General features: G+C 47.5%; 1 protein-coding gene across 1 annotated transcript in view; it reads left to right on the top strand.

Annotated features, from left to right (window-relative positions):
* The window catches only part of DIP2B (disco interacting protein 2 homolog B), a 738,038-nt gene that overhangs the window by 456,769 nt on the left and 255,763 nt on the right, over positions 1–25,506 (top strand). Inside the window, exons 18-19 of the mRNA XM_069230866.1 lie at positions 2,632–2,771; positions 4,565–4,701. Coding sequence (XP_069086967.1) covers positions 2,632–2,771; positions 4,565–4,701 — 277 coding nt within the window. The remainder of the gene's footprint in view (positions 1–2,631; positions 2,772–4,564; positions 4,702–25,506) is intronic.

The raw sequence follows: 25,506 nt of genomic DNA, 5'->3' as shown, positions 1-25,506 counted from the left end.
GTCATCAAAATGACAAACATGTATTGTGGGAAACAAGAGATGATATTTTTCAAAGTCAAGTAAAATTGCTTTCTTTTAGTCTGTGAATGCAATAAATCTTTGCAAGTGGTTAGTAGCCAACAATCTACAACGCCCGTTATTACTCTCTTGGACTAGCCTCAGCAGGTTAAGGGCAGTCACAGGGACCCCTCGAGTCTAGGGGTGCTTTCAGCAGTCTTAGGGTTCTCAGAGCACTTTTACTTCTTGACCATGGTCGAGGCAAGAAGTGGTCCTGAGACTGAAGATGCAGGAGATTCTGCAGAGTTGAGGTGAATGTTTAGTTGAGGTGAGTGTTTCTGGGTCCACCCTGGCATCCAAGAGGGTCAAGGGTCGTCTCTAGCCTCAGGTCTCCCCGTCGAGAAAAGGATCAACTTCAAACTCCTCTTCCACGCATACAACGCTCTCCACGACCTAGGAGCTACCTACCTCAACCACCACATCGTCTTCTACTCCTCTGCCAGACCTCTCCATTCAACAGGCACTAGCCACAGTACCCCACATATGGAAGACCTCGGAGGAAGATCCTTCACCTACCTTGTGGCAAAAAGCTGGAACACCTTGCCTCTTCACCTCAGGCAGTCTCCATCGTTGCCTCAATTCAGGAAGGACCTTAAGACCTGGATGTTAGACTGAAGCACAGAGGACCAACCCACCTCAGCGTCTTGAGATCCTTACGGATGCGTAGTGCGCTTCCCAAATTGATTGATTGAGGTCTTGGTCTCAGACAGTGCAGGAGGAGCGTTAAGTGCGGGTTCAGTCATCACTGGTCAGCTTGCCCTTTGGTTCCAGCAGTCTTCAGCGGTTGCTTGTAGGTGAGTTTATTATTGTTGGTGGGCCACCAAAGTCCACTTTGACAGCGACCACAGGTCCCATGGGCTTAGGGACATGTTGGACAGGTCATGGCACTTAGATGTCCAGGAGTGGGCAAGTATTCCTTGGCCGATGGGCCCTCAAGAGTGTATGCTTCCTTTAGCCTTTGTGTCACTGGTGCTAAACAGGGGCTATCTGTCTAACCCATGGAGTCCCTTTTTCCATCCTGGCACCATTGGAGCTCTTTTACACAGTTGGGCACCTCAGACACAGTCCTCTTTGCAGGTCCCTCGGCTGAAGCCTCTCTTTGCTGAGTCCAGGAGCAACAGGGTAGTCCGGTCTTCATTCCTGTCCAGTTGTGCTGAGGACTGGGTGCCAAGGTTGCCACTTGTATTCTTCTTGTTTGTGGGAAGGGAGGACTCACTCGCCAGTGTGGCTGTAGTTTCCATGAAGCAACCTTTCCCACATTACATCACTGCTTGTTGGTTTGTCCACCAAGCATACCCAGGATACCCCTCTGTACCCTAAAGCAAGATGGTGCAAGGCTTCTTTCCCTATGAGGAAACCTGTGCACACTACTCGGGTGTACCCAGCATAGCGAGCAGCTCCTATTGGAAAACCAGTTTTGCAATAGGTTTGTCCCTATGGAGGAGATGCCATTCTGTGTGCCTGCACACAGGAGTGGGCACGCGAAGGTGTTATTGCCAATTGCTTCACGGAGTCAGTAGGCTCCAGGCAGTAGCCTCTAAGAAGCTGGGCTAACTGTGGCCATTGCCCAGTAGTCACACTGCTGGATGAGGTCACACCACACTTCCTAGCAGGGGTGATAGAGGGGGGCAATATGTTGTCTCGAGTGGCAGGTGTTTCAGGGAGTCAGGAAATGCTACAAGAAGTTTGAGTAACAAAGTGGTGACTTTCTAACTCACCTTTCCATTAAAAGTTAACTTGAATCCGACCTCAGCAATGCATCTGATTTAATGTAACAATTAACTTAATACCTTTATGTAATATCTTTTGTGGTCCCAAATGAAAGTTGGCACTTAGCAGGATAGCCAGTGAATCTCCATGTAAGGAGAGGGGACTATAGTCCTTGCTACAGTGAAAACAGCACTTCCATGTTTTTACTGTCAGGGCATGTTAAACCACAAGGATCATCCTTCCTTTTTAATTTGAAGCACCATGTCTTTTGGGCTTCCAATATTAAATAGGAAGACTTTGTCCTGGCCAAAGTGTTTATTTTTCCATGTTGAGCTGGCAGGTTTAAAGCTGCCTGGCTAGGCTGCAGTGGCAGATTTAGAGTCACATTTTAATCTTGGTGCAGCAGTTGTGGCACAATTAAGTGCTGCAGTCCACTAGTGATGTTTAACTTACCAGCCCTAGGTGCCTCCTGTACCATATACTAGGGATTTATAAGTAAGTTTAAGGAGTCAATTATATAATAGCCAATTGTACGCATACTGTGGTAGCCAGAGCGCGTGCACTGAGGCTTGGACAGCAGGGCCCAGTGCACTACTGTGTCGAAAACCCAGCAGCATCATTCAAAAAAACCTCATCAAGTCCAATGTTCCCATGCAAGAAGAGTGATATTGCAATAAAAAACATGTAGTCTGTGGATACTCAACATTAAGGTATTGCCCAAAAAGGTGTGCATCCACAGAAACAGCACGGGCATCTGTTAAGAAGGACTGTGTGTTTATTTTATTTAAATAGAGGGGAAAGGGTAATTAGTTTGTATGAAACAGCAGTTTTTGTGAGTTATGTATTTATTTATTTATTTTGCAGGCCTGGAGTTCCAGGTGCATCGCTTCCTGGCAGAGCCATTCTGTCTATGAACGGTCTAAGTTTTGGGGTGATTCGTGTCAACACCGAAGACAAGAACTCTGCTCTGACTGTACAAGATGTGGGACATGTGATGCCAGGAGGTAAAAGAGAAATATTTTTGTTTTGACATTCTTATACAATGATCGTTAAGATGGTGCCACTGTTTTCGGTGTGAGATATTCATGCATGCATAGATCATAGATGTTTTCTTAGCTGTGTAAGAAGTTACAGGGTATTTCGCCAATATTACTAAAAGCTGCTGATTATGACAGGCATACGTATTGGATACAAGTTTGATAATCAAGGGCTGAATCCCAACTATTTGCAAATAACACAGATAATATTGCTTCCTTTGCAAATAACATAGATAACATTGCTTCCTTTTTAATGTTTTACATTATTCTGCATTGAAGAAGATTGTGATGCAGGATGTAGGGCCGTCATGGATTTAAATATTAGGGCTGTACATTCTGGAAATGAAACACAGCAGATACTGTTTAACAGTGGAACTTATAGTTAACATTTTGCTTCCACTCATCCGGTTGTGCTAATATTTGCTGGCCATTGTGATCAGCAGAAATGTACCACAAAGATGGTGCTCTGCCTACCCTGCTACCATGTCTTTAGAGGTCAGTTAGATAAAACAAGCTCATTTTCGTTTCCATAGATTTCTGGGTGCAAAAGAAAGTAAGCATCATAACAGAAACAATATTTTAAAATGAAAATATTTTGTTACTCTCCTGAAAGAAATTCTCATGAGGAGAGAGGATTACTTTTGTACTATTGTTTTTTAAACTGTTAACCCAAACTTTGGGGGATAAAATTCTTCAAATTCAAAATAGTAACTGTGGCCATGCCATTTTTTATATGAATAGGGTACATGTATACTAATTAATACCTATCATCTTAGGCTGAACACAGTAACACCCCATATCTTGTAATACAGTATTAAATAGAAGATGGAGGGAAGTTGATGGAAATAAATTGAAGTTGAGAAGAAAAACAAATGTTTCATAATGACCTTACCTTCCCATTTGGGATTTGACTGTATGTATTCGGCCCCAACCTGTGTCTCACAAATGCTGTGTATGATCAGCGAGCTACCTCTAAATGTTGGGTGTGTTGTGGTCTCCTTGAGCAGGCCTGTGCGATGCACTGGCTGCTACAGAACTGTTCTTGTCTGTCACCTTTCCACCAGCCATGTCTAGGGACTCCAGTGTAGTTGCTGTTAAGTCCTCCTTTCATTTTGTTTGTCTGTAAATTAATGCTAGCTTACTAATTCTGATCATTTTGAGCTATCTGCACATTTTCTTTACCAATGCCATGCATTAACCGAACATAGAGTTCAGTAAATGGCTGCTTGTTACCTGTCTCTCTTACCCTGGCAGGGCATTTTTTTAAAAGAAGATTGCTCAAGCTGTTGTTATAAACCACTGTACCATATGCCCAGCCATCAGAGGAGAAGTTGTGGACATTTCTTAACACACTTTTAGAAAATCCTGCTCTTGTTCGAGCAGACATAACATTTTCTAGAGTTCACCCTCACATTGTTGGCACATCCATGCTCGCTGCGGTTATTTTTAGTTTACTGAATTGTTATTTTGCTTTTTCACTTCTCTTCATCACTCTCTTGAGCCATCAGCTCTATGAGGCCTTCTGTAAGCAGTGTGCTTTGAACATAAGAAAATAAATGATTATGACCTGGAACAAAGTATCGGATAGTTTTTAACTGTCATCAACACGTTGGCTACTATATGTACCTGGTCGGCAGTGAAATAAACTGATAGAGTTTTCATTAAAATATAAAAATTTGATGTTATGATTTTTTAAACCTTTTTAAGAATTTCAGTTTTTTTCTGCCATGTCTGAATGTCTTGTATGTTTTTTTGTCCAGGGGTCATGTGCATTGTGAAGCCTGAAGGGGCACCCCAGCTTTGCAAAACAGACGAGATTGGAGAAATCTGTGTTAGTTCCAAAACTGGAGGCATGATGTATTATGGTCTAGCTGGTGTGTCAAAAAGCACTTTTGAGGTAAATATCGTTTGATAGATAATTTGTCCCGTGCTTTCTATGAGGAATGAATGCCTCTGCTCACTTTTGGGTTGCTAGTGTTGTTTTTTAACGTAGGAATGGCTGACGTTTTACACTTGAAACGAGGTCAGGCTTTGTATATATATAAAGTTCTTCCAATAAAGGTGGGTTTTTGACAGGTTTTTTTCTGCAAATACTTTAAAGTCAAATTTTCTTCACTGTGTGTGCACTAAAACTGGCCCATTGCGTACAATTGACTTGTTTTTTCACCCTTACTTGTTTGCTTCTTGTTTTATGGCTTTCGTCCTTTCATCCTGTCTATCCTGTGTGTGTCCTGCCCATGGAGCATAGACTCTTCGTGATCTCTCTGATTCGCTGGCATCTATGCTTCCACTGCTTGCTTTTAGAAAATTGCTTTTCTTTTTAAAGCACTCCAGTCAAGTGTGTGTTTTTCAGCTCTTTCCCTGATAAGTTTTTCTTTCCCTACATCTCCATCTGGCATTTTCTCTCCTGATCTCTCCATGTTGCATTTTATCTCCTGGGTCCTTCTCCACTCCCATGCTCCGTATACTCTCTTTTGCCCATGTTTCTCCATTTGCCCCATGTTCTTTCACCCTTGTTGCTTCTCCCCCAACCTATTGTGTTGCTTCAGTCCCTTTCCCAGCCTGCTTCTGCAAACTGCATGGCAAAGCTTGAGCCTGGCATCCTTCGTGCTGTTACGCTCAAGAAGAAATACTGAGTACTCACCGGCGTGTCTAAGTGAGCCGGGTTTAGTCAAGTACTCACCGGGTTTCCAGAGTGAGTCATGACTCAGGGCCAGCCATGTTGAAGGAGGACACCAGCAGAAGGCTCTGCTCCTGCTGCAACTCTGAATGAAACGCCCAGGGCTGGCTGCCCCACAACTCTGTGGAAGACTCTTGTGTCATGCCTGGAAGCTCCCTGCAAATAGTGAGACTGTGCTACCAAAGGAGGGCCAAACGCATTCCGGTGCTGCTACTACAAACGGAGTGAGAGACTGTCCGGACCTAGGCCCAAGAACATGAGTACTAAGACTAAATGGGAGGAGCATGAGCTGCACCTATAGACATTAGCAAGAACTCTGGACCTGTGGTGGGGAACTAAGAAGCGACCGTTGGAGTGAAAATGGTATTAGCAATGGCCCCTGAAAGCACACAGACTAACACCCCTGAATTCGGGTATTCATGCATTATTGCATCTTTAGTGGATATGTAAGTTTTCTGTGTAATTAAGTACTTGTATTTGATACAAAAAGAGCCAATGGACTGGACAGCGACCTTATTACACTGCTCAGTGGATGGTATTGATTCCTGAGCCTGATTACGTCCACAGTAAACTTCCTGAGAAACCTATGACAGATCACACGTTACCACTGAGAGTCAAGTGTGAAAAGACTTATACTTTGCCCAGTTTGAGGACCAGAGCCTCTACCTGCCCTGTTGCTTCCTGAATGGGGTCTGACAGAACTCGACCCGCACATTCAGCCACTGGGGTTTTAGCGCATTCAGCCACTGGGGTTTTAGCGCATTCAGCCACTGGGGTTTTAGCGCATTCAGCCACTGGGTTTTTAGCGCATTCAGCCACTGGCGCTTTAGTGCATTCAGCCACTGGCGCTTTAGCGCATTCAGCCACTGGCGCTTTAGCGCATTCAGCCACTGGCGCTTTAGCGCATTCAACCACTGGAGCTTTAGCGCATTCAGCCACTGGAGTTTTAGCAAGATCTGAGGGCATAATGATAAAGATCGCAATCCCTCAATGTCTCCTGGCTCTGAACAGATTCCTAGTTGGTTCTGAGAGTCCCGAATTTCCTGAGTCATCACTGTAGCAAATATCAGTCTTTGAAAAGAAGATGCTGCAGATATGTGCTGCTATTCCACCTTCCTTTAGTGCACCTTTGGGCCTCATGTAGCTGCAAGGATCTCCGGTAAGGGGCTGCCATCAGGTCCATACATAACACTGTCTGCCCCGTAGGACAGGTTGGCAGGGTTGCACTGACTTCCTTATTTACGTACTACTACCCCTCTGTCAAGGTTTCCATTGGCTCCTTTTGCCCAGCATTGACACTAACACCACTGGACTGATCAATGATCTCATCACAGTGCGAACCTCTGAGAGAATCCAGGCATATGCCATGCTATGAAATTAGGAAAGTACAACCAGAGGTTATTCAGTCCTATTCCAATCCAGTATTTTCCCAGTGCTGGTACCAGTAGAGAATTAAAGTTTTTTGTGGGGGGCGGGGGTTATGATTTGGAGTCTTCATAAGAGGCAATCGATGTCTGTCAAGAATAATGGTGAAGATTAGTCAGGTCCCACCCCATTATGCTTGGGATTTACTATATGTGGACTTACAGAATGTCAGTGGGTTACGTACATCTCGTGAAATGGAGCTAGACTTGCCACCTGCGCCATCAACAGAATAAGTTGCATCATTTGGAGTGGTGGCTTGGAGGGCAGCTAAAGCATTAGAATTGCACTTCCCACTGTAGACACTAAAACAAATGTATTGACTGAGATACTTTAAGCAGACCATGCTTCATCTTAGCTGTTATTGTCATTCAGTGAAGTCCTTAGTGATGCCCTTTTGGTTACATGCTCTAAGCCATGCCACACCACCAGTTAGTTGGCATGCTGCTAGGCAGCATAGACTGGTCCCTGGTGACCCTAACTTCCTAACTAAGCACCCTGGGCTGGAGAACCTGATTGTGCAATCCTCTACAAGAAAGATTAGACCTAATTCCTTCCCTAGTAACTGTTGAGCTCTCGAATCAAAAAGAATTGACACTTTTTGCAAAAAGAACGTTTTCGTCTGCCAGTCTAGCTCTAAAATCTATTCATGCCGTTTGCCTTCTGGAGAGTTATACTCACATGGGACATGGCTAACAACCTCAATCTGTAGCAGATTACCTCAAGGCGTCACTATCCCTAACTATAAAGGATGGTCAGGACGCAGCCAGTTATAATCCCAAAGCTGGCTTGGGCACTACCGACTGAGGGCCTGATTTAGATATTGGCAGAGGGGTGACAACGGTGATGGATATCCTGTCTGATGAAATGTAAATCTCATTGCATATAATGGAATTTAGATTTCCACTGGTAAGGGATATCCACAACCATTTGTGAAGGAGTAAACCCTCTGCAATATCTAAATCAGGCCCTGACTTGGCAGAGCTAATTGCACCAGTGCTGTGCTCAGGAGGCATGCCTTGATTCGATCAACCGGGTTTTCTGCAGACGTGCCAGGATCCTTAATGGACGTGCTATTCGGAGCTAGAACAATTCAAGGATAGTTACACCAAAGCACAACAAATTGATTCCAGACAAGCAATTTCCCCACCACAGCAAGAAATTCAGAGATTGTCCCAGGGAGCTCACTTACAGATATTGCCAGCCCTCTCAGCCTCTACTGCATGCAACCAAACCAGTCCTCTGGAGGCTGCTAATATGGTACTAACAGAATCCTTTCCATCTGTCCATGGCTGCAGTCCTCTAGTTATTTCTCTCCTCCTATAACAGCTACCAAACAATGTTACCTTACCCTTTCAGGCACATGCCCAGTGGGCTTGAGGAAGAATATGGCATATGGAGATCTAGCACATGGGTGCAAATTGTTCAAAGAGGCTTACACTTCCTTCCCCATAACCTCCAATATCTTTCCACATTTGAGAGACTTTGGAGGCCCACGCTGCAGTTCTGATGCAGGAAGTCAAACTTCTATTATCCAAAGATACTATCACCAGGTACCTGATTCATCGAAGAAGAGGTTCTTATTTGGGCCTATTGGGAATTTCTGGCTTCTGGACGCCTTTCTGAAGAAAGACTGGTTTAAAATGCTCACTTTGACTCCAGTACTGTTGTTCATAATCCCAAGAGACTTTGTGGAATTCTTGGTCTTGCAGGATGAGATTTTTCCATATACCCATCCTGCAGTCCCACAGGTGTCTTACCTGTGGTTCAAGGTGGGCCACAAACACTTTAAATTTACCATGCTTTCCTTTGACCTTGTTTGCTCAGGGGTTAACGAAAGGGATTACTGTGGTTTTTGCTCATCTTGGCAGTTCTGGAGCACACATATTCTCGTCCCTGGACAACTAGCAGGATGCTATGTCAGGAGGTGCTTCTGTCATTAGACTACCTGAACACCTTCCTGGTCTCTACTCAAATGATAGTATCTCTGAATGCCAGAACAGACAAACTGAACAGGCTTCGCCTGGCACACCACAAGTGTGTTTTCATCTCTAAGTGATGTGAGCCATCGTGGAGCATTAGCTAGATGGGTTTACCACCATCAAGAATGTGCAGTATCAACACATTCGACCCCTGGAGTTTCCCCTGTGGCACTAGTTACTGGGTGTAATGGAAATGAGAACTCTTGTAGGCCTTTCCATCACAACCTCTGCTGTCTTGAGTTCTGATGAAGATTAAGAAAGACTGGGATCAAGTCATTCCTGTTACCTTTGACTTGGCCTGAAAAGTGTTGTACCGAGAGTGCCTTAGCATTTGCCCTCCCATCAGACCTGCTTCGAGATGTTTTCCTGACTCAGCAAATGGGCAGGGTCCTGCATCCAATTCTCCTCAACATGTGTGGAGATTGAACAGCAGGAGCTGAATGTGTTTGACTTGCTGGCCAAGGTGGTGGATCTCATCTTCATTGTCAGATGTCCCTGAAGTTCATTTACGCTGGGCACTGGGGCAAATTTATTGCCTGTTGTGAAAACGGTTGCCTTGCAAGCACGACTTTCTATTGGTATTTTGCAGTGGGATAATTTAACGGTTATTTGTTAATCCTTTTGGCCAATGTGTTTACTAGACCAACTGTGTCTGTCATTGGTTGTAAAGAGCTTTTTACATCTTTTTATATCTTTTTAAATCATGCGACTTGCATGTTATTTGCCGCATCCCCTCTTTAAAACCACTGGGATCTGTACTTGGTCTTACCATTTTCCATGTGCACTTCTTTCGAGCCCATGCACAGCTGTTCATTAAGGCTCCTAACACTAAAGACAGTCTTCTTCATTGCTGTTACGTTGTCATACTGTGTGTGCAGGTGCTTTTGGTCGATCTGCCCTACACCACCTTCTTTCGGGACAAACCGATACTGAATGTTAGGATTACTTTCCTACTAAAGTTTGTGACTCTCTTCTGCTCTGGCCAACCAATTACTTAGCCTTCATTTGTATTGTTGTCGCGCCCTTCAAAGGAGGGGAGGTTTCATCATCTCATCACTGAGAGCCCTGAGTTTTTCCATCAACTGGTCAAAAGACCTTTGAGTGAATGATCAGCTGTTTGTGGATTGTCTCAGAGACAAAGAAGAGGAAGGTGGTGCAGAAGTGGACCTCTTGTGATGGATAATTTTAAAATCTGCTACACGTTGTCCAAGAAGATGTCCCCTGAAGGTCTGCAGGCTCATTTCACAAGGGCCAAGACCACAGCAATGATTTTGGGATAGGGGTCCTTGTTCTAGTCCTCTGCCAGTTTGCGACACAAGAGTTTACAGCCTGGTCTGGAGAGAAGGTAGCTTCTTGCCCTCTGTTCTACAGGACTTTTAGGTCTGCGCCCTCTCCCCAGATACATAAGAGGGAATACAATGCCTAGTGTTAATCTTTGCACATCACCGAAAACGGTCAACCTCAAACCAAAATGAAAAAAGTTACAGCAACTGTGCTGCCTCAGAAAGGAGCAAAAAGAAGTGATAAGACCAGATATCATAAATAGACTCAACTGCTCCACCACCAATGTAGGAGGCTGACTCAGTTTAAGGTGTACACCTATGATGCACCACCCTATATGGAGTCCAGGCAACCCTTAGTGATAGTGAACAGGTGTCCAGATAGCAAAAGCTCTCTAGGGGTGGCTGAGGCAAGCAGCTGAAGCTTATTCAGGAGAAATGTAAAGTGTAGGAAGTTGGCTCTGTATGTGCTATTTCAAAGTAAGGAATAGCATGCACAGAGTCCAAGGGTTCCCCTTAGAGGTAAAATAGTGGTAAAAATAGATAATACTAATGCTCTATTTTGTGGTAGTGTGGTCGAGCAGTAGGCTTATCCAAGGAGTAGTGTTAAGCATTTGTTGTACATACACATAGACAATAAATGAGGTACACACACTCAGAGACAAATCCAGCCAATAGGTTTTTATATAGAAAAATATCTTTTCTTAGTTTATTTTAAGAACCACAGGTTCAAATTCTACATGTAATATCTCATTCGAAAGGTATTGCAGGTAAGTACTTTAGGAACTTCAAATCATCAAAATTGCATGTATACTTTTCAAGTTATTGACAAATAGCTGTTTTAAAAGTGGACACTTAGTGCAATTTTCACAGTTCCTAGGGGAGGTAAGTATTTGTTAGGTTAACCAGGTAAGTAAGACACTTACAGGGCTTAGTTCTTGGTCCAAGGTAGCCCACCGTTGGGGGTTCAGAGCAACCCCAAAGTCACCACACCAGCAGCTCAGGGCCGGTCAGGTGCAGAGTTCAAAGTGGTGCCCAAAACACATAGGCTAGAATGGAGAGAAGGGGGTGCCCCGGTTCCGGTCTGCTTGCAGGTAAGTACCCGCGTCTTCGGAGGGCAGACCAGGGGGGTTTGGTAGGGCACCGGGGGGGACACAAGTCCACACAGAGATTTCACCCTCAGCAGCGCGGGGGCGGCCGGGTGCAGTGTAGAAACAAGCGTCGGGTTTTCAATGTTAGTCTATGAGAGATCTCGGGATCTCTTCAGCGCTGCAGGCAGGCAAGGGGGGGATTCCTCGGGGAAACCTCCACTTGGGCGAGGGAGAGGGACTCCTGGGGGTCACTCCTCCAGTGAAAGTCCGGTCCTTCAGGTCCTGGGGGCTGCGGGTGCAGGGTCTCTCCCAGGCGTCGGGACTTTAGGTTCAAAGAGTCGCGGTCAGGGGAAACCTCGGGATTCCCTCTGCAGGCGGCGCTGTGGGGGCTCAGGGGGGACAGGTTTTGGTACTCACAGTATCAGAGTAGTCCTGGGGTCCTCCCTGAGGTGTTGGTTCTCCACCAGCCGAGTCGGGGTCGCCGGGTGCAGTGTTGCAAGTCTCACGCTTCTTGCGGGGAGTTTGCAGGATTCTTTAAAGCTGCTTCTTTGGATAAAGTTGCAGTCTTTTTGGAGCAGGTCCGCTGTCCTCGGGAGTTTCTTGTCGTCGTCGAAGCAGGGCAGTCCTCAGAGGATGCAGAGGTTGCTGGTCCCTTTGGAAGGCGTCGCTGGAGCAGAGTTCTTTGGAAGGCAGGAGACAGGCCGGTGAGTTTCTGGAGCCAAGGCAGTTGTTGTCTTCTGGTCTTCCTCTGCAGGGGTTTTCAGCTAGGCAGTCCTTCTTCTTGTTGTTGCAGGAATCTAATTTTCTAGGGTTCAGGGTAGCCCTTAAATACTAAATTTAAGGGCGTGTTTAGGTCTGGGGGGTTAGTAGCCAATGGCTACTAGCCCTGAGGGTGGGTACACCCTCTTTGTGCCTCCTCCCAAGGGGAGGGGGTCACAATCCTAACCCTATTGGGGGAATCCTCCATCTGCAAGATGGAGGATTTCTAAAAGTTAGAGTCACTTCAGCTCAGGACACCTTAGGGGCTGTCCTGACTGGCCAGTGACTCCTCCTTGTTGCTTTCTTTGTTCCCTCCAGCCTTGCCGCCAAAAGTGGGGGCTGTGGCCGGAGGGGGCGGGCAACTCCACTAAGCTGGAGTGCCCTGCTGGGCTGTGACAAAGGGGTGAGCCTTTGAGGCTCACCGCCAGGTGTTACAGCTCCTGCCTGGGGGAGGTGTTAGCATCTCCACCCAGTGCAGGCTTTGTTACTGGCCTCAGAGTGACAAAGGCACTCTCCCCATGGGGCCAGCAACATGTCTCTAGTGTGGCAGGCTGCTGGAACCAGTCAGCCTACACAGATAGTCGGATAGGTTTCAGGGGGCACCTCTAAGGTGCCCTCTGTGGTGTATTTTACAATAAAATGTACACTGGCATCAGTGTGCATTTATTGTGCTGAGAAGTTTGATACCAAACTTCCCAGTTTTCAGTGTAGCCATTATGGTGCTGTGGAGTTCGTGTTTGACAGGCTCCCAGACCATATACTCTTATGGCTACCCTGCACTTACAATGTCTAAGGTTTTGTTTAGACACTGTAGGGGTACCATGCTCATGCACTGGTACCCTCACCTATGGTATAGTGCACCCTGCCTTAGGGCTGTAAGGCCTGCTAGAGGGGTGTCTTACCTATACTGCATAGGCAGTGAGAGGCTGGCATGGCACCCTGAGGGGAGTGCCATGTCGACTTACTCGTTTTGTCCTCACTAGCACACACAAGCTGGCAAGCAGTGTGTCTGTGCTGAGTGAGAGGTCTCCAGGGTGGCATAAGACATGCTGCAGCCCTTAGAGACCTTCCTTGGCATCAGGGCCCTTGGTACTAGAAGTACCAGTTACAAGGGACTTATCTGGATGCCAGGGTCTGCCAATTGTGGATACAAAAGTACAGGTTAGGGAAAGAACACTGGTGCTGGGGCCTGGTTAGCAGGCCTCAGCACACTTTCAATTGTAAACATAGCATCAGCAAAGGCAAAAAGTCAGGGGGCAACCATGCCAAGGAGGCATTTCCTTACACAACCCCCCCCCCAAACGAAAGAGGATGAGACTAACCTTTCCCAAGAGAGTCTTCATTTTCTAAGTGGAAGAACCTGGAAAGGCCATCTGCATTGGCATGGGCAGTCCCAGGTCTGTGTTCCACTATAAAGTCCATTCCCTGTAGGGAGATGGACCACCTCAACAGTTTAGGATTTTCACCTTTCATTTGCATCAGCCATTTGAGAGGTCTGTGGTCAGTTTGAACTAGGAAGTGAGTCCCAAAGAGGTATGGTCTCAGCTTCTTCAGGGACCAAACCACAGCAAAGGCCTCCCTCTCAATGGCACTCCAACGCTGCTCCCTGGGGAGTAACCTCCTGCTAATGAAAGCAACAGGCTGGTCAAGGCCATCATCATTTGTTTGGGACAAAACTGCCCCTATCCCATGTTCAGAGGCATCAGTCTGCACAATGAACTGCTTAGAATAATCTGGAGCTTTTAGAACTGGTGCTGAGCACATTGCTTGTTTCAGGGTGTCAAAGGCCTGTTGGCATTCCACAGTCCAGTTCACTTTCTTGGGCATTTTCTTGGAGGTGAGTTCAGTGAGGGCTGTCACAATGGATCCATATCCCTTCACAAACCTCCTGTAGTACCCAGTCAAGCCAAGGAATGCCCTGACTTGAGTCTGGGTTTTTGGAGCTACCCAGTCCAGAATAGTCTGGATCTTGGGTTGGAGTGGCTGAACTTGGCCTCCACCTACAAGGTGTCCCAAGTAAACCACAGTTCCCTGCCCTATCTGGCATTTGGATGCCTTGATAGAGAGGCCTGCAGATTGCAGAGCCTTCAAAACCTTCCTCAGGTGGATCAGGTGATCCTGCCAGGTGGAGCTAAAGACAGCAATATCATCAAGATAAGCTGTGCTAAAGGACTCCAAGCCAGCAAGGACTTGATTCACCAACCTTTGGAAGGTGGCAGGGGCATTCTTTAAACCAAAGGGCATAACAGTAAACTGGTAATGCCCATCAGGTGTGGAGAATGCTGTCTTTTCTTTTGCTCCAGGTGCCATTTTTATTTGCCAGTACCCTGCTGTCAAGTCAAAGGTACTTAGAAATTTGGCAGCACCTAATTTATCAATGAGCTCATCAGCTCTTGGAATTGGATGAGCATCTGTCTTGGTGACAGAATTGAGCCCTCTGTAGTCCACACAAAACCTCATCTCTTTCTTTCCATCTGTGGTGTGAGGTTTGGGGACTAAGACCACTGGGCTAGCCCAGGGGCTGTCAGAGCGCTCAATTACTCCCAATTCCAGCATCTTGTGGACTTCCACCTTGATGCTTTCCTTAACATGGTCAGACTGTCTGAAGATTTTGTTCTTGACAGGCATGCTGTCTCCTGTGTCCACATCATGGGTACACAGGTGTGTCTGACCAGGGGTTAGGGAGAAAAGCTCAGGAAACTGTTGTAGGACTCTCCTACAATCAGCCTGCTGTTGGCCAGAGAGGGTGTCTGAGTAGATCACTCCATCTACTGTGCCATCTTTTGGGTCTGATGACAGAAGATCAGGGAGAGGTTCACTCTCTGCCTCCTGATCCTCATCTGTTACCATTAACAGATTCACATCAGCCCTATCATGGAAGAGCTTAAGGCGGTTCACATGGATCACCCTCTTGGGGCTCCTGCTTGTGCCCAGGTCCACCAGGTAGGTGACCTGACTCTTCCTCTCTAGCACTGGGTAAGGGCCACTCCATTTGTCCTGGAGTGCCCTGGGAGCCACAGGCTCCAGAACCCAGACTTTCTGCCCTGGTTGGAACTCAACCAGTGCAGCCTTTTGGTCATACCAAAACTTCTGGAGCTGTTGGCTGGCCTCAAGGTTTTTGGTTGCCTTTTCCATGTACTCTGCCATTCTAGAGCGAAGGCCAAGTACATAGTCCACTATGTCTTGTTTTGGCTCATGGAGAGGTCTCTCCCAGCCTTCTTTAACAAGAGCAAGTGGTCCCCTTACAGGATGACCAAACAGAAGTTCAAAGGGTGAGAACCCTACTCCCTTCTGTGGTACCTCCCTGTAAGCGAAAAGCAGACATGGCAGGAGGACATCCCATCTCCTTTTGAGTTTTTCTGGGAGCCCCATGATCATGCCCTTTAATGTCTTGTTGAATCTCTCAACTAAGCCATTAGTTTGTGGATGGTAAGGTGTAGTGAATTTATAAGTCACTCCACACTCATTCCACATGTGCTTTAGGTATGCTGACATGAAGTTGGTACCTCTGTCAGACACCACCTCCTTAGGGAAACCCACTCTGGTAAAGATACCAATGAGGGCCTTGGCTACTGCAGGGGCAGTAGTCGACCTAAGGGGAATAGCTTCAGGATACCTAGTAGCATGATCCACTACTACTAGGATGTACATATTTCCTGAGGCTGTGGGAGGTTCCAGTGGACCAACTATGTCCACACCCACTCTTTCAAAGGGCACCCCCACCACTGGAAGTGGAATGAGGGGGGCCTTTGGATGCCCACCTGTCTTACCACTGGCTTGACAGGTGGGGCAGGAGAGGCAAAACTCCTTAACCATGTTGGACATATTGGGCCAGTAGAAGTGGTTGACTAACCTCTCCCACGTCTTGGTTTGTCCCAAATGTCCAGCAAGGGGAATGTCATGGGCCAATGTTAGGATGAACTCTCTGAACAGCTGAGGCACTACCACTCTCCTAGTGGCACCAGGTTTGGGGTCTCTGGCCTCAGTGTACAGGAGCCCATCTTCCCAATAGACCCTATGTGTTCCATTTTTCTTGCCTTTGGACTCTTCAGCAGCTTGCTGCCTAAGGCCTTCAAGAGAGGGACAGGTTTCTTGTCCCTTACACAGCTCTTCCCTTGAGGGTCCCCCTGGGCCTAAGAGCTCAACCTGATAAGGTTCAAGCTCCAAAGGCTCAGTTCCCTCAGAGGGCAGAACTTCTTCCTGAGAAGAGAGGTTCCCTTTCTTTTGCTGTGTTGCAGTTGGTTTCCCAACTGACTTTCCTGTTCTCTTGGTAGGCTGGGCCATTTTTCCAGACTCCAGCTCTACTTTTTCACCCTGTGCCTTGCATTGTGCTCTTGTTTTCACACACACCAGTTCAGGGATACCCAGCATTGCTGCATGGGTTTTTAGCTCTACCTCAGCCCATGCTGAGGACTCCAGGTCATTTCCAAGCAGACAGTCCACTGGGATATTTGAGGAGACCACCACCTGTTTCAGGCCATTGACCCCTCCCCATTCTAAAGTAACCATTGCCATGGGATGTACTTTTCTCTGATTGTCAGCGTTGGTGACTGTGTAAGTTTTTCCAGTCAGGTATTGGCCAGGGGAAACCAGTTTCTCTGTCACCATGGTGACACTGGCACCTGTATCCCTCAGGCCCTCTATTCTAGTCCCATTAATTAAGAGTTGCTGTCTGTATTTTTGCATGTTAGGCGGCCAGACAGCTAGTGTGGCTAAATCCACCCCACCCTCAGAAACTAGAGTAGCTTCAGTGTGAACCCTGATTTGCTCTGGGCACACTGTTGATCCCACTTGGAGACTAGCCATACCAGTGTTACCTGGATGGGAGTTTGGAGTGGAACCCTTCTTGGGACAGGCCTTGTCTCCAGTTTGGTGTCCATGCTGTTTACAGCTATGACACCAGGCCTTTTTGGGATCAAAGTTTTTACCCTTGTACCCATTGTTTTGTGAAGAGGCTCTGGGCCCACCCTCCTGTGCAGGTTTTTGGGGGCCTGTAGAAGACTCTTTACTATTTTTAGTTTTGGTTGTCTCATCACCCTTCTGCTGGGGAGTCTTTGTGACCCCTTTCTTTTGGTCACCCCCTGTTGAAGTCTTGGACACCCTTGTCTTGACCCAATGGTCCGCCTTCTTTCCCAATTCTTGGGGAGAAATTGGTCCTAGGTCTACCAGATGCTGATGCAGTTTATCATTGAAACAATTACTTAACAGGTGTTCTTTCACAAATAAATTGTACAGCCCATCATAATTACTTACACCACTGCCTTGAATCCAACCATCTAGTGTTTTCACTGAGTAGTCAACAAAGTCAACCCAGGTCTGGCTCGAGGATTTTTGAGCCCCCCTGAACCTAATCCTGTACTCCTCAGTGGAGAATCCAAAGCCCTCAATCAGGGTACCCTTCATGAGGTCATAAGATTCTGCATCTTGTCCAGAGAGTGTGAGGAGTCTATCCCTACACTTTCCTGTGAACATTTCCCAAAGGAGAGCACCCCAGTGAGATCTGTTCACTTTTCTGGTTACACAAGCCCTCTCAAAAGCTGTGAACCATTTGGTGATGTCATCACCATCTTCATATTTAGTTACAATCCCTTTGGGGATTTTCAACATGTCAGGAGAATCTCTGACCCTATTTATGTTGCTGCCACCATTGATGGGTCCTAGGCCCATCTCTTGTCTTTCCCTCTCTATGGCTAGGATCTGTCTTTCCAAAGCCAATCTTTTGGCCATCCTGGCTAACTGGATGTCCTCTTCACTGGAGTTATCCTCAGTGATTTCAGAGTTGTTGGTCCCTCCTGTGAGGGAACCAGCATCTCTGACTATTATTTGTGGAGTCAGGGCTTGAGAAGCCCTGCTCTCCCTAAGTAGGACTGGAGGGGGGGAATTTCCCTCCAAGTCACTATCTTCATCCTCTGAGTTGCCATCCTCAGAGGGGTTGGCCTTTTCAAACTCTGCCAAAAGCTCCTGGAGCTGTACTTTGGTAGGTTTGGGGCCCATTGCTATTTTCTTTAGTTTACAGAGTGACCTTAGCTCTCTCATCTGTAGATGGAGGTAAGGTGTGGTGTCGAGTTCCACCACATTCACATCTGTGCTAGACATTATGCTTCTAAAAGTTGGAATACTTTTTAAGAAACTAAAACTGGTTCTAGAATCTAATTCAAACTTTTACAAACTTTTAAACTCTAAAAGAAATGCTAAACAGGATCTAACACAAGGCCCTAGCAGGTCTTTTAAGAATTTAGAAAACTTTTCAAATTGCAAAAATCAATTTCTAATGACAATTTTGGAATTTGTCGTGTGATCAGGTATTGGCTGAGTAGTCCAGCAAATGCAAAGTCTTGTACCCCACCGCTGATCCACCAATGTAGGAAGTTGGCTCTGTATGTGCTATTTCAAAGTAAGGAATAGCATGCACAGAGTCCAAGGGTTCCCCTTAGAGGTAAAATAGTGGTAAAAATAGATAATACTAATGCTCTATTTTGTGGTAGTGTGGTCGAGCAGTAGGCTTATCCAAGGAGTAGTGTTAAGCATTTGTTGTACATACACATAGACAATAAATGAGGTACACACACTCAGAGACAAATCCAGCCAATAGGTTTTTATATAGAAAAATATCTTTTCTTAGTTTATTTTAAGAACCACAGGTTCAAATTCTACATGTAATATCTCATTCGAAAGGTATTGCAGGTAAGTACTTTAGGAACTTCAAATCATCAAAATTGCATGTATACTTTTCAAGTTATTGACAAATAGCTGTTTTAAAAGTGGACACTTAGTGCAATTTTCACAGTTCCTAGGGGAGGTAAGTATTTGTTAGGTTAACCAGGTAAGTAAGACACTTACAGGGCTTAGTTCTTGGTCCAAGGTAGCCCACCGTTGGGGGTTCAGAGCAACCCCAAAGTCACCACACCAGCAGCTCAGGGCCGGTCAGGTGCAGAGTTCAAAGTGGTGCCCAAAACACATAGGCTAGAATGGAGAGAAGGGGGTGCCCCGGTTCCGGTCTGCTTGCAGGTAAGTACCCGCGTCTTCGGAGGGCAGACCAGGGGGGTTTGGTAGGGCACCGGGGGGGACACAAGTCCACACAGAGATTTCACCCTCAGCAGCGCGGGGGCGGCCGGGTGCAGTGTAGAAACAAGCGTCGGGTTTTCAATGTTAGTCTATGAGAGATCTCGGGATCTCTTCAGCGCTGCAGGCAGGCAAGGGGGGGATTCCTCGGGGAAACCTCCACTTGGGCGAGGGAGAGGGACTCCTGGGGGTCACTCCTCCAGTGAAAGTCCGGTCCTTCAGGTCCTGGGGGCTGCGGGTGCAGGGTCTCTCCCAGGCGTCGGGACTTTAGGTTCAAAGAGTCGCGGTCAGGGGAAACCTCGGGATTCCCTCTGCAGGCGGCGCTGTGGGGGCTCAGGGGGGACAGGTTTTGGTACTCACAGTATCAGAGTAGTCCTGGGGTCCTCCCTGAGGTGTTGGTTCTCCACCAGCCGAGTCGGGGTCGCCGGGTGCAGTGTTGCAAGTCTCACGCTTCTTGCGGGGAGTTTGCAGGATTCTTTAAAGCTGCTTCTTTGGATAAAGTTGCAGTCTTTTTGGAGCAGGTCCGCTGTCCTCGGGAGTTTCTTGTCGTCGTCGAAGCAGGGCAGTCCTCAGAGGATGCAGAGGTTGCTGGTCCCTTTGGAAGGCGTCGCTGGAGCAGAGTTCTTTGGAAGGCAGGAGACAGGCCGGTGAGTTTCTGGAGCCAAGGCAGTTGTTGTCTTCTGGTCTTCCTCTGCAGGGGTTTTCAGCTAGGCAGTCCTTCTTCTTGTTGTTGCAGGAATCTAATTTTCTAGGGTTCAGGGTAGCCCTTAAATACTAAATTTAAGGGCGTGTTTAGGTCTGGGGGGTTAGTAGCCAATGGCTACTAGCCCTGAGGGTGGGTACACCCTCTTTGTGCCTCCTCCCAAGGGGAGGGGGTCACAATCCTAACCCTATTGGGGGAATCCTCCATCTGCAAGATGGAGGATTTCTAAAAGTTAGAGTCACTTCAGCTCAGGACACCTTAGGGGCTGTCCTGACTGGCCAGTGACTCCTCCTTGTTGCTTTCTTTGTTCCCTCCAGCCTTGCCGCCAAAAGTGGGGGCTGTGGCCGGAGGGGGCGGGCAACTCCACTAAGCTGGAGTGCCCTGCTGGGCTGTGACAAAGGGGTGAGCCTTTGAGGCTCACCGCCAGGTGTTACAGCTCCTGCCTGGGGGAGGTGTTAGCATCTCCACCCAGTGCAGGCTTTGTTACTGGCCTCAGAGTGACAAAGGCACTCTCCCCATGGGGCCAGCAACATGTCTCTAGTGTGGCAGGCTGCTGGAACCAGTCAGCCTACACAGATAGTCGGATAGGTTTCAGGGGGCACCTCTAAGGTGCCCTCTGTGGTGTATTTTACAATAAAATGTACACTGGCATCAGTGTGCATTTATTGTGCTGAGAAGTTTGATACCAAACTTCCCAGTTTTCAGTGTAGCCATTATGGTGCTGTGGAGTTCGTGTTTGACAGGCTCCCAGACCATATACTCTTATGGCTACCCTGCACTTACAATGTCTAAGGTTTTGTTTAGACACTGTAGGGGTACCATGCTCATGCACTGGTACCCTCACCTATGGTATAGTGCACCCTGCCTTAGGGCTGTAAGGCCTGCTAGAGGGGTGTCTTACCTATACTGCATAGGCAGTGAGAGGCTGGCATGGCACCCTGAGGGGAGTGCCATGTCGACTTACTCGTTTTGTCCTCACTAGCACACACAAGCTGGCAAGCAGTGTGTCTGTGCTGAGTGAGAGGTCTCCAGGGTGGCATAAGACATGCTGCAGCCCTTAGAGACCTTCCTTGGCATCAGGGCCCTTGGTACTAGAAGTACCAGTTACAAGGGACTTATCTGGATGCCAGGGTCTGCCAATTGTGGATACAAAAGTACAGGTTAGGGAAAGAACACTGGTGCTGGGGCCTGGTTAGCAGGCCTCAGCACACTTTCAATTGTAAACATAGCATCAGCAAAGGCAAAAAGTCAGGGGGCAACCATGCCAAGGAGGCATTTCCTTACATAAAGCACTTGCAATACCACAGTAGTCAGACAGTAACTTATGCACAAGAAAGAAATGTAGGAAAGTGCCATCTTTCTGGCATAGTTACCCCCACCTTTGCCTGATGTCTGTGTGTTTGGGCTGTAGTCCACTGGGATCCTGTTAACCAGGAACCCAGTGAGAGTGCTGTCTGCTCTAAATGTAGTTGTTTGTTACCTTTCACACCCGCAATTGGCATACTGGTGCACTCATGTAAGACCCTAATATATGGTACCTAGGTACACAGGCCATTGGTACACCAGGGGTCCCCTATGGGCTGCAGCTCGTATTATGTCACCCGTGGGAGCCCATGCAAACTGTGACTGAAGGCCTGCATGAAAGGGTGCATGCCCCCTTTCACTGCCAAACCTAACTACTGCACTTAGATCCTATCAGTTACCCCTTTGGTAGGCCCTTCAGCGCAAGGGCAGGGTACATGTCTCTAAGTATGAGGGTACCCCAGCATGAGCAGGGCACCCCTACAGACACCAGGCCCTGAACAGAGTGTTAGTTGCATGATACCATGTACCCTGGAGGTTCTCTAGGGGATCCCCCAGTTGTGCTAGTGAAGCCTACAGGGTCCAGCTGCCAGCCTGTGCTGCTGCTAACCCCAGACACTGTTCTGTCCTCCTGCTTATGAGCCAGGCTCAGGCCGGAGGAGCAGAGCAAAGCATTTCCTGCAAGGGAGATGTGTGGCCGAATCTCCCTGTGTGTTAGGTGTCTAAAGGCTGAGGTGGGGTGACTTCTGAGCGCCACCAGACTGCTTTGAAAGGCACATTTGGTGCCCTCCTTGCATAATCCAGTTTGCACCAGTTCAGGAACCCCGGTTCCTACTCTGTTGCGAAACTACACAGAGGAGAGTGGAGTGACCACCCCCCTGTCCAGCTCCTCCCCTAGAGCTTTGCCAAGTGGCCACTTGATTCTGCCATTTTGAAAATAAGATGTGCAGAGGCCCCTGGGAGCATCTCAATGGTTAGGCCAGGTAGAGAAACGTCCCTGACCCCTCTCTGGTAAGTGGGTCACTGCAATGAGTGACCAACCCCCTTTTAGAGTTATTTCAGGGCTCCCTCGCGGGTGGGTCCACATATTGGTCAAGCAAGTCTCTACAAGGAACTCTCTGCAAGACATCTTCTACCCCTTGCCTCTGGAACTGCTACTGGTCTTCACCTGGAACCAAACAAGTCTGCTTCTGGTGGGAAGGCTCCCACTGCAACATCATTTCTCTGGATCCTGTAAGAATTCTGCAACATCCAAGGCTTTATATCCTCCAGAGTCACAAAGACTCTATTTGCACCGGGAAGCCCGAAGGAATCTCCCTTGGAATGAAGGAGTCAATCCCCTGCTTCCGCAGGCACCTCAAGGCATCGTCATGCAGTTGGTGGGGTCTGCTGTCTCTGGACATCCAAAGATCCTGCTTCACAGGTGGTGAATCTGTGGCCTCCTCTGGGTCCTGCTTGTCTCCTATCCAAGTTGGGAGATTAGGCCCTTGCTCCTGCCACTGGACTGGCACTTCTGTGCACCGCAACAGTTGCATTTTCCAAGGCTTGTTTACACTTCCTCCAGGAGATCTTCAGCCTCCAAGAAGCCCTGGACACCAGCACTCTGCAAACTGAAGACCAGCTCCTATGCTGCCACTACTGCGATGTGGGACTTCTGTTTTTCTGGGCTGGTCGGGCCTCCTTGTGACTCCCTGTGTCCGGTGCCTGTGGGTCGCTTGTGGAGGCTCCATCGACTTCCATTGGTCTTCCTGTGTGCTGAGGGCCTTGCTGGTCCCCACAACTTTGCCATCTCCTCTTCTGCTTCTATTTGCACTTGCCAGTGCTTGTTGGTGACCTGGCTGGTCACTGACCCTCCTGCAGTCTGGCGACCCTCGAGGGACAACTCTTAGACGATTTCTGGGATCTTCATCAGCTCCTGGACCCCGCAGCTGGACCTCTTCTTTCGCCAACTTGCAGGAACTGTATCTTCAGGAGGCTGGGCTTTTCCACCTGCACCACCTAGGCACCTCCTTGGGTTCTGGACTCTATCCTCTTCCTTTGCAGGTCCCCCACGTCCAGAATCCATTCCTCGGTTCAACCAGCCTGGTCCATTGTTGTGACAGTAGCTGGACAATCTAAGGCATCCACAGTCTTCAGAGAGACCTCCTTCTCCCCTCTGCATCTGGATCCGTGGTGTAGGTACTCCTGTCTTCTGGGTATCCTGGGGTAGGAGCACTCTCTGTCCATCCTCTTGCCTGCTGGTTTCCTCAGGGAAGGGTCCTGAATTCCACAAACTCCAACGACTACACTCTGTTAGCTTATGGAGCAACTGGGTGGGTAACTGACTTGCTCTTGGTTGCTGGGGTCACTTACTGTACTTACCTGTGGTGTTCCCAACTGGCCCCAGCCCCTAGCTAACCATCACACTTATCTTGGCTGGAGTCTCGTGTTTACATTCCACTTTTTTAGTATATGGTTTGGCCATCCCCTAGGGCCCTGTATATTTCTATGATATTTATGCTTGTTATTTTGTGTGTACATTGTATGTAATATCTCCAAAGGGAGAAATACCAATGTCAGTTTAGTAATAGTGCGGTAGTAAAGTATCCTTTATTTTTGCAAAACTTGTTTGGTCCTTTCTTGTGATTTGCACGTACTTGCGACTACTTGTGACTACTGTGGTATTGCACGTACTTTACATTCCTTCTGGATAAGCTTTAGTTGCTCCACTCAGCTACTCCTAGAGAGCTTCTGCTATCTGGACACCTATTCACTTTCACTAAGGGGTGCCTGGTCTCAGTGTAGGGTGCCACACCACAGGTGTGCACCATAAACTGAGCCAGCCTCCTACATTGGTGGTGCAGCAGTGGGATAAGGTACTTGCATTGCTTTACCACTTGGCCAGCAGTGACTTTTCATAAGAAAAATCACTACTAACTATTGGTTACTTACTGCACTGGTAACTGCAGGAAATCCTAAACTTTTTCCAGGTAGTCAGGGGACTAGCATAGACCTTTCTCCGAGCCTTTTAAAAGTTGAGAGACTTAGATTAGATGAGTATAGCACACACTACTCTTGTACCATGTCTGCAGTTGAGGGAGCTGCCCAGACTCGGGAGTCTAGGTATGCTGGCCTTATGCTCAAGAAACTTGGGGCCCTCTGTACAGCTAGAAAACGTAAGACAGGTAAAAACACTAACAAAGCTATTCTCTTGGGCCTCCTTATTCAGGATGACATACAGAATCCTGATAGGGGGAGAGAATTAGATGATGAGGGTGAACTCCCAGTGTTGGAAAAGGAGGTACCATGTGCTTCCCCTGACCACACTGGGCAGGACAGTGAGGAAAATCTACACTACAGGGAGTTGTGTTGGTAGCACAAGAGGGTCATTGCAGTAGGCCCACTTTTACTCCCCCAGGGTTAGTAAAGAGAGTCCTGAGGAGGAGTGTATCTGCCTCATCCTCAGTTTCCCTTGCCTCAGCTCCTGCTGTGGGCTCCATCCACTCTAGCTCTGATGAGGGATCCATAGATAGGCGTTTCAGCTTTCCGAGACCTGAGCAGGCTAAGCTTAAGCTGAAACAGCAGCAGCTGGCTCTAGAGAAAGAGGCCCGAGAGATGGGAAGGGAGAGAAAGAATTTGGGGTTAGAACCACATGGTAGCAGCATTAAAAAAAGTCCAGGGTCAGGGAAGATTCCTTTGATTCCAGGAATCTCAGCAGGATAGTCCCTCACTTACAAGGCTGTGGATGACATCCACAAGTGGATTTCTGATTTAGAGAGGGCCTGCAAGGTGTACAGAGGGTCCCTCAAAGGCAGTAGGCAGCTATCCTGTGGCTCTCCTTTGGACACAAAGGCAGAGACAAACTTTTGATTGTAAGGGGATGAAGATGCAGACAACTACCAGGTCTTGAAGTAGGCTCTGATTGATGGGAGTGGGCTCACAACTGAGGAGTATAGAATTAAGTTCAGAGAAACTCGGAAAGAGTCCTCCCAAGACTGGGTATATTTTGTGGACTGTGTAGTTAAGGCTCTGGAAGGCTGGTTACATGGTAGCAATGTGCATGACTTTGAAGGTCTGTACAAGCTTATCATGAGAGAGCATATACTTAATAACTGTGTGTCTGAGAAACTGCATCAGTACCTGGTGGACTCAGAGCTGACCTCTTCCCAAGAATTGGGAAAGAAGGCAGACAAATGAGTTCGCGCCAGGGTGAGTAAGAAAACCCCACAGTGAGAGTGACCAGAAGAAGAAAGGTTCTTCTAAGTCCCAGGAGAAAGATGGGGAAAAGCCTAATGATAACAAGAAAGAGTCTTCATCAGGCCCACAAAACTCTTCTGGGGTTGAGTCCAAATCCTCTTTCTCCTCTAAAAAGAAGCCTTGCTTCTTTTGCAAATAAAGGGGCCATAGGACATGTGACAGCACCTGTCCTAGGAAAGGCACCA

Source organism: Pleurodeles waltl, chromosome 4_2 (genome assembly GCF_031143425.1).
Source record: "Pleurodeles waltl isolate 20211129_DDA chromosome 4_2, aPleWal1.hap1.20221129, whole genome shotgun sequence".
Taxonomy (NCBI): domain Eukaryota; kingdom Metazoa; phylum Chordata; class Amphibia; order Caudata; family Salamandridae; genus Pleurodeles; species Pleurodeles waltl.
This window is presented reverse-complemented; position numbering and strand designations above follow the sequence as displayed.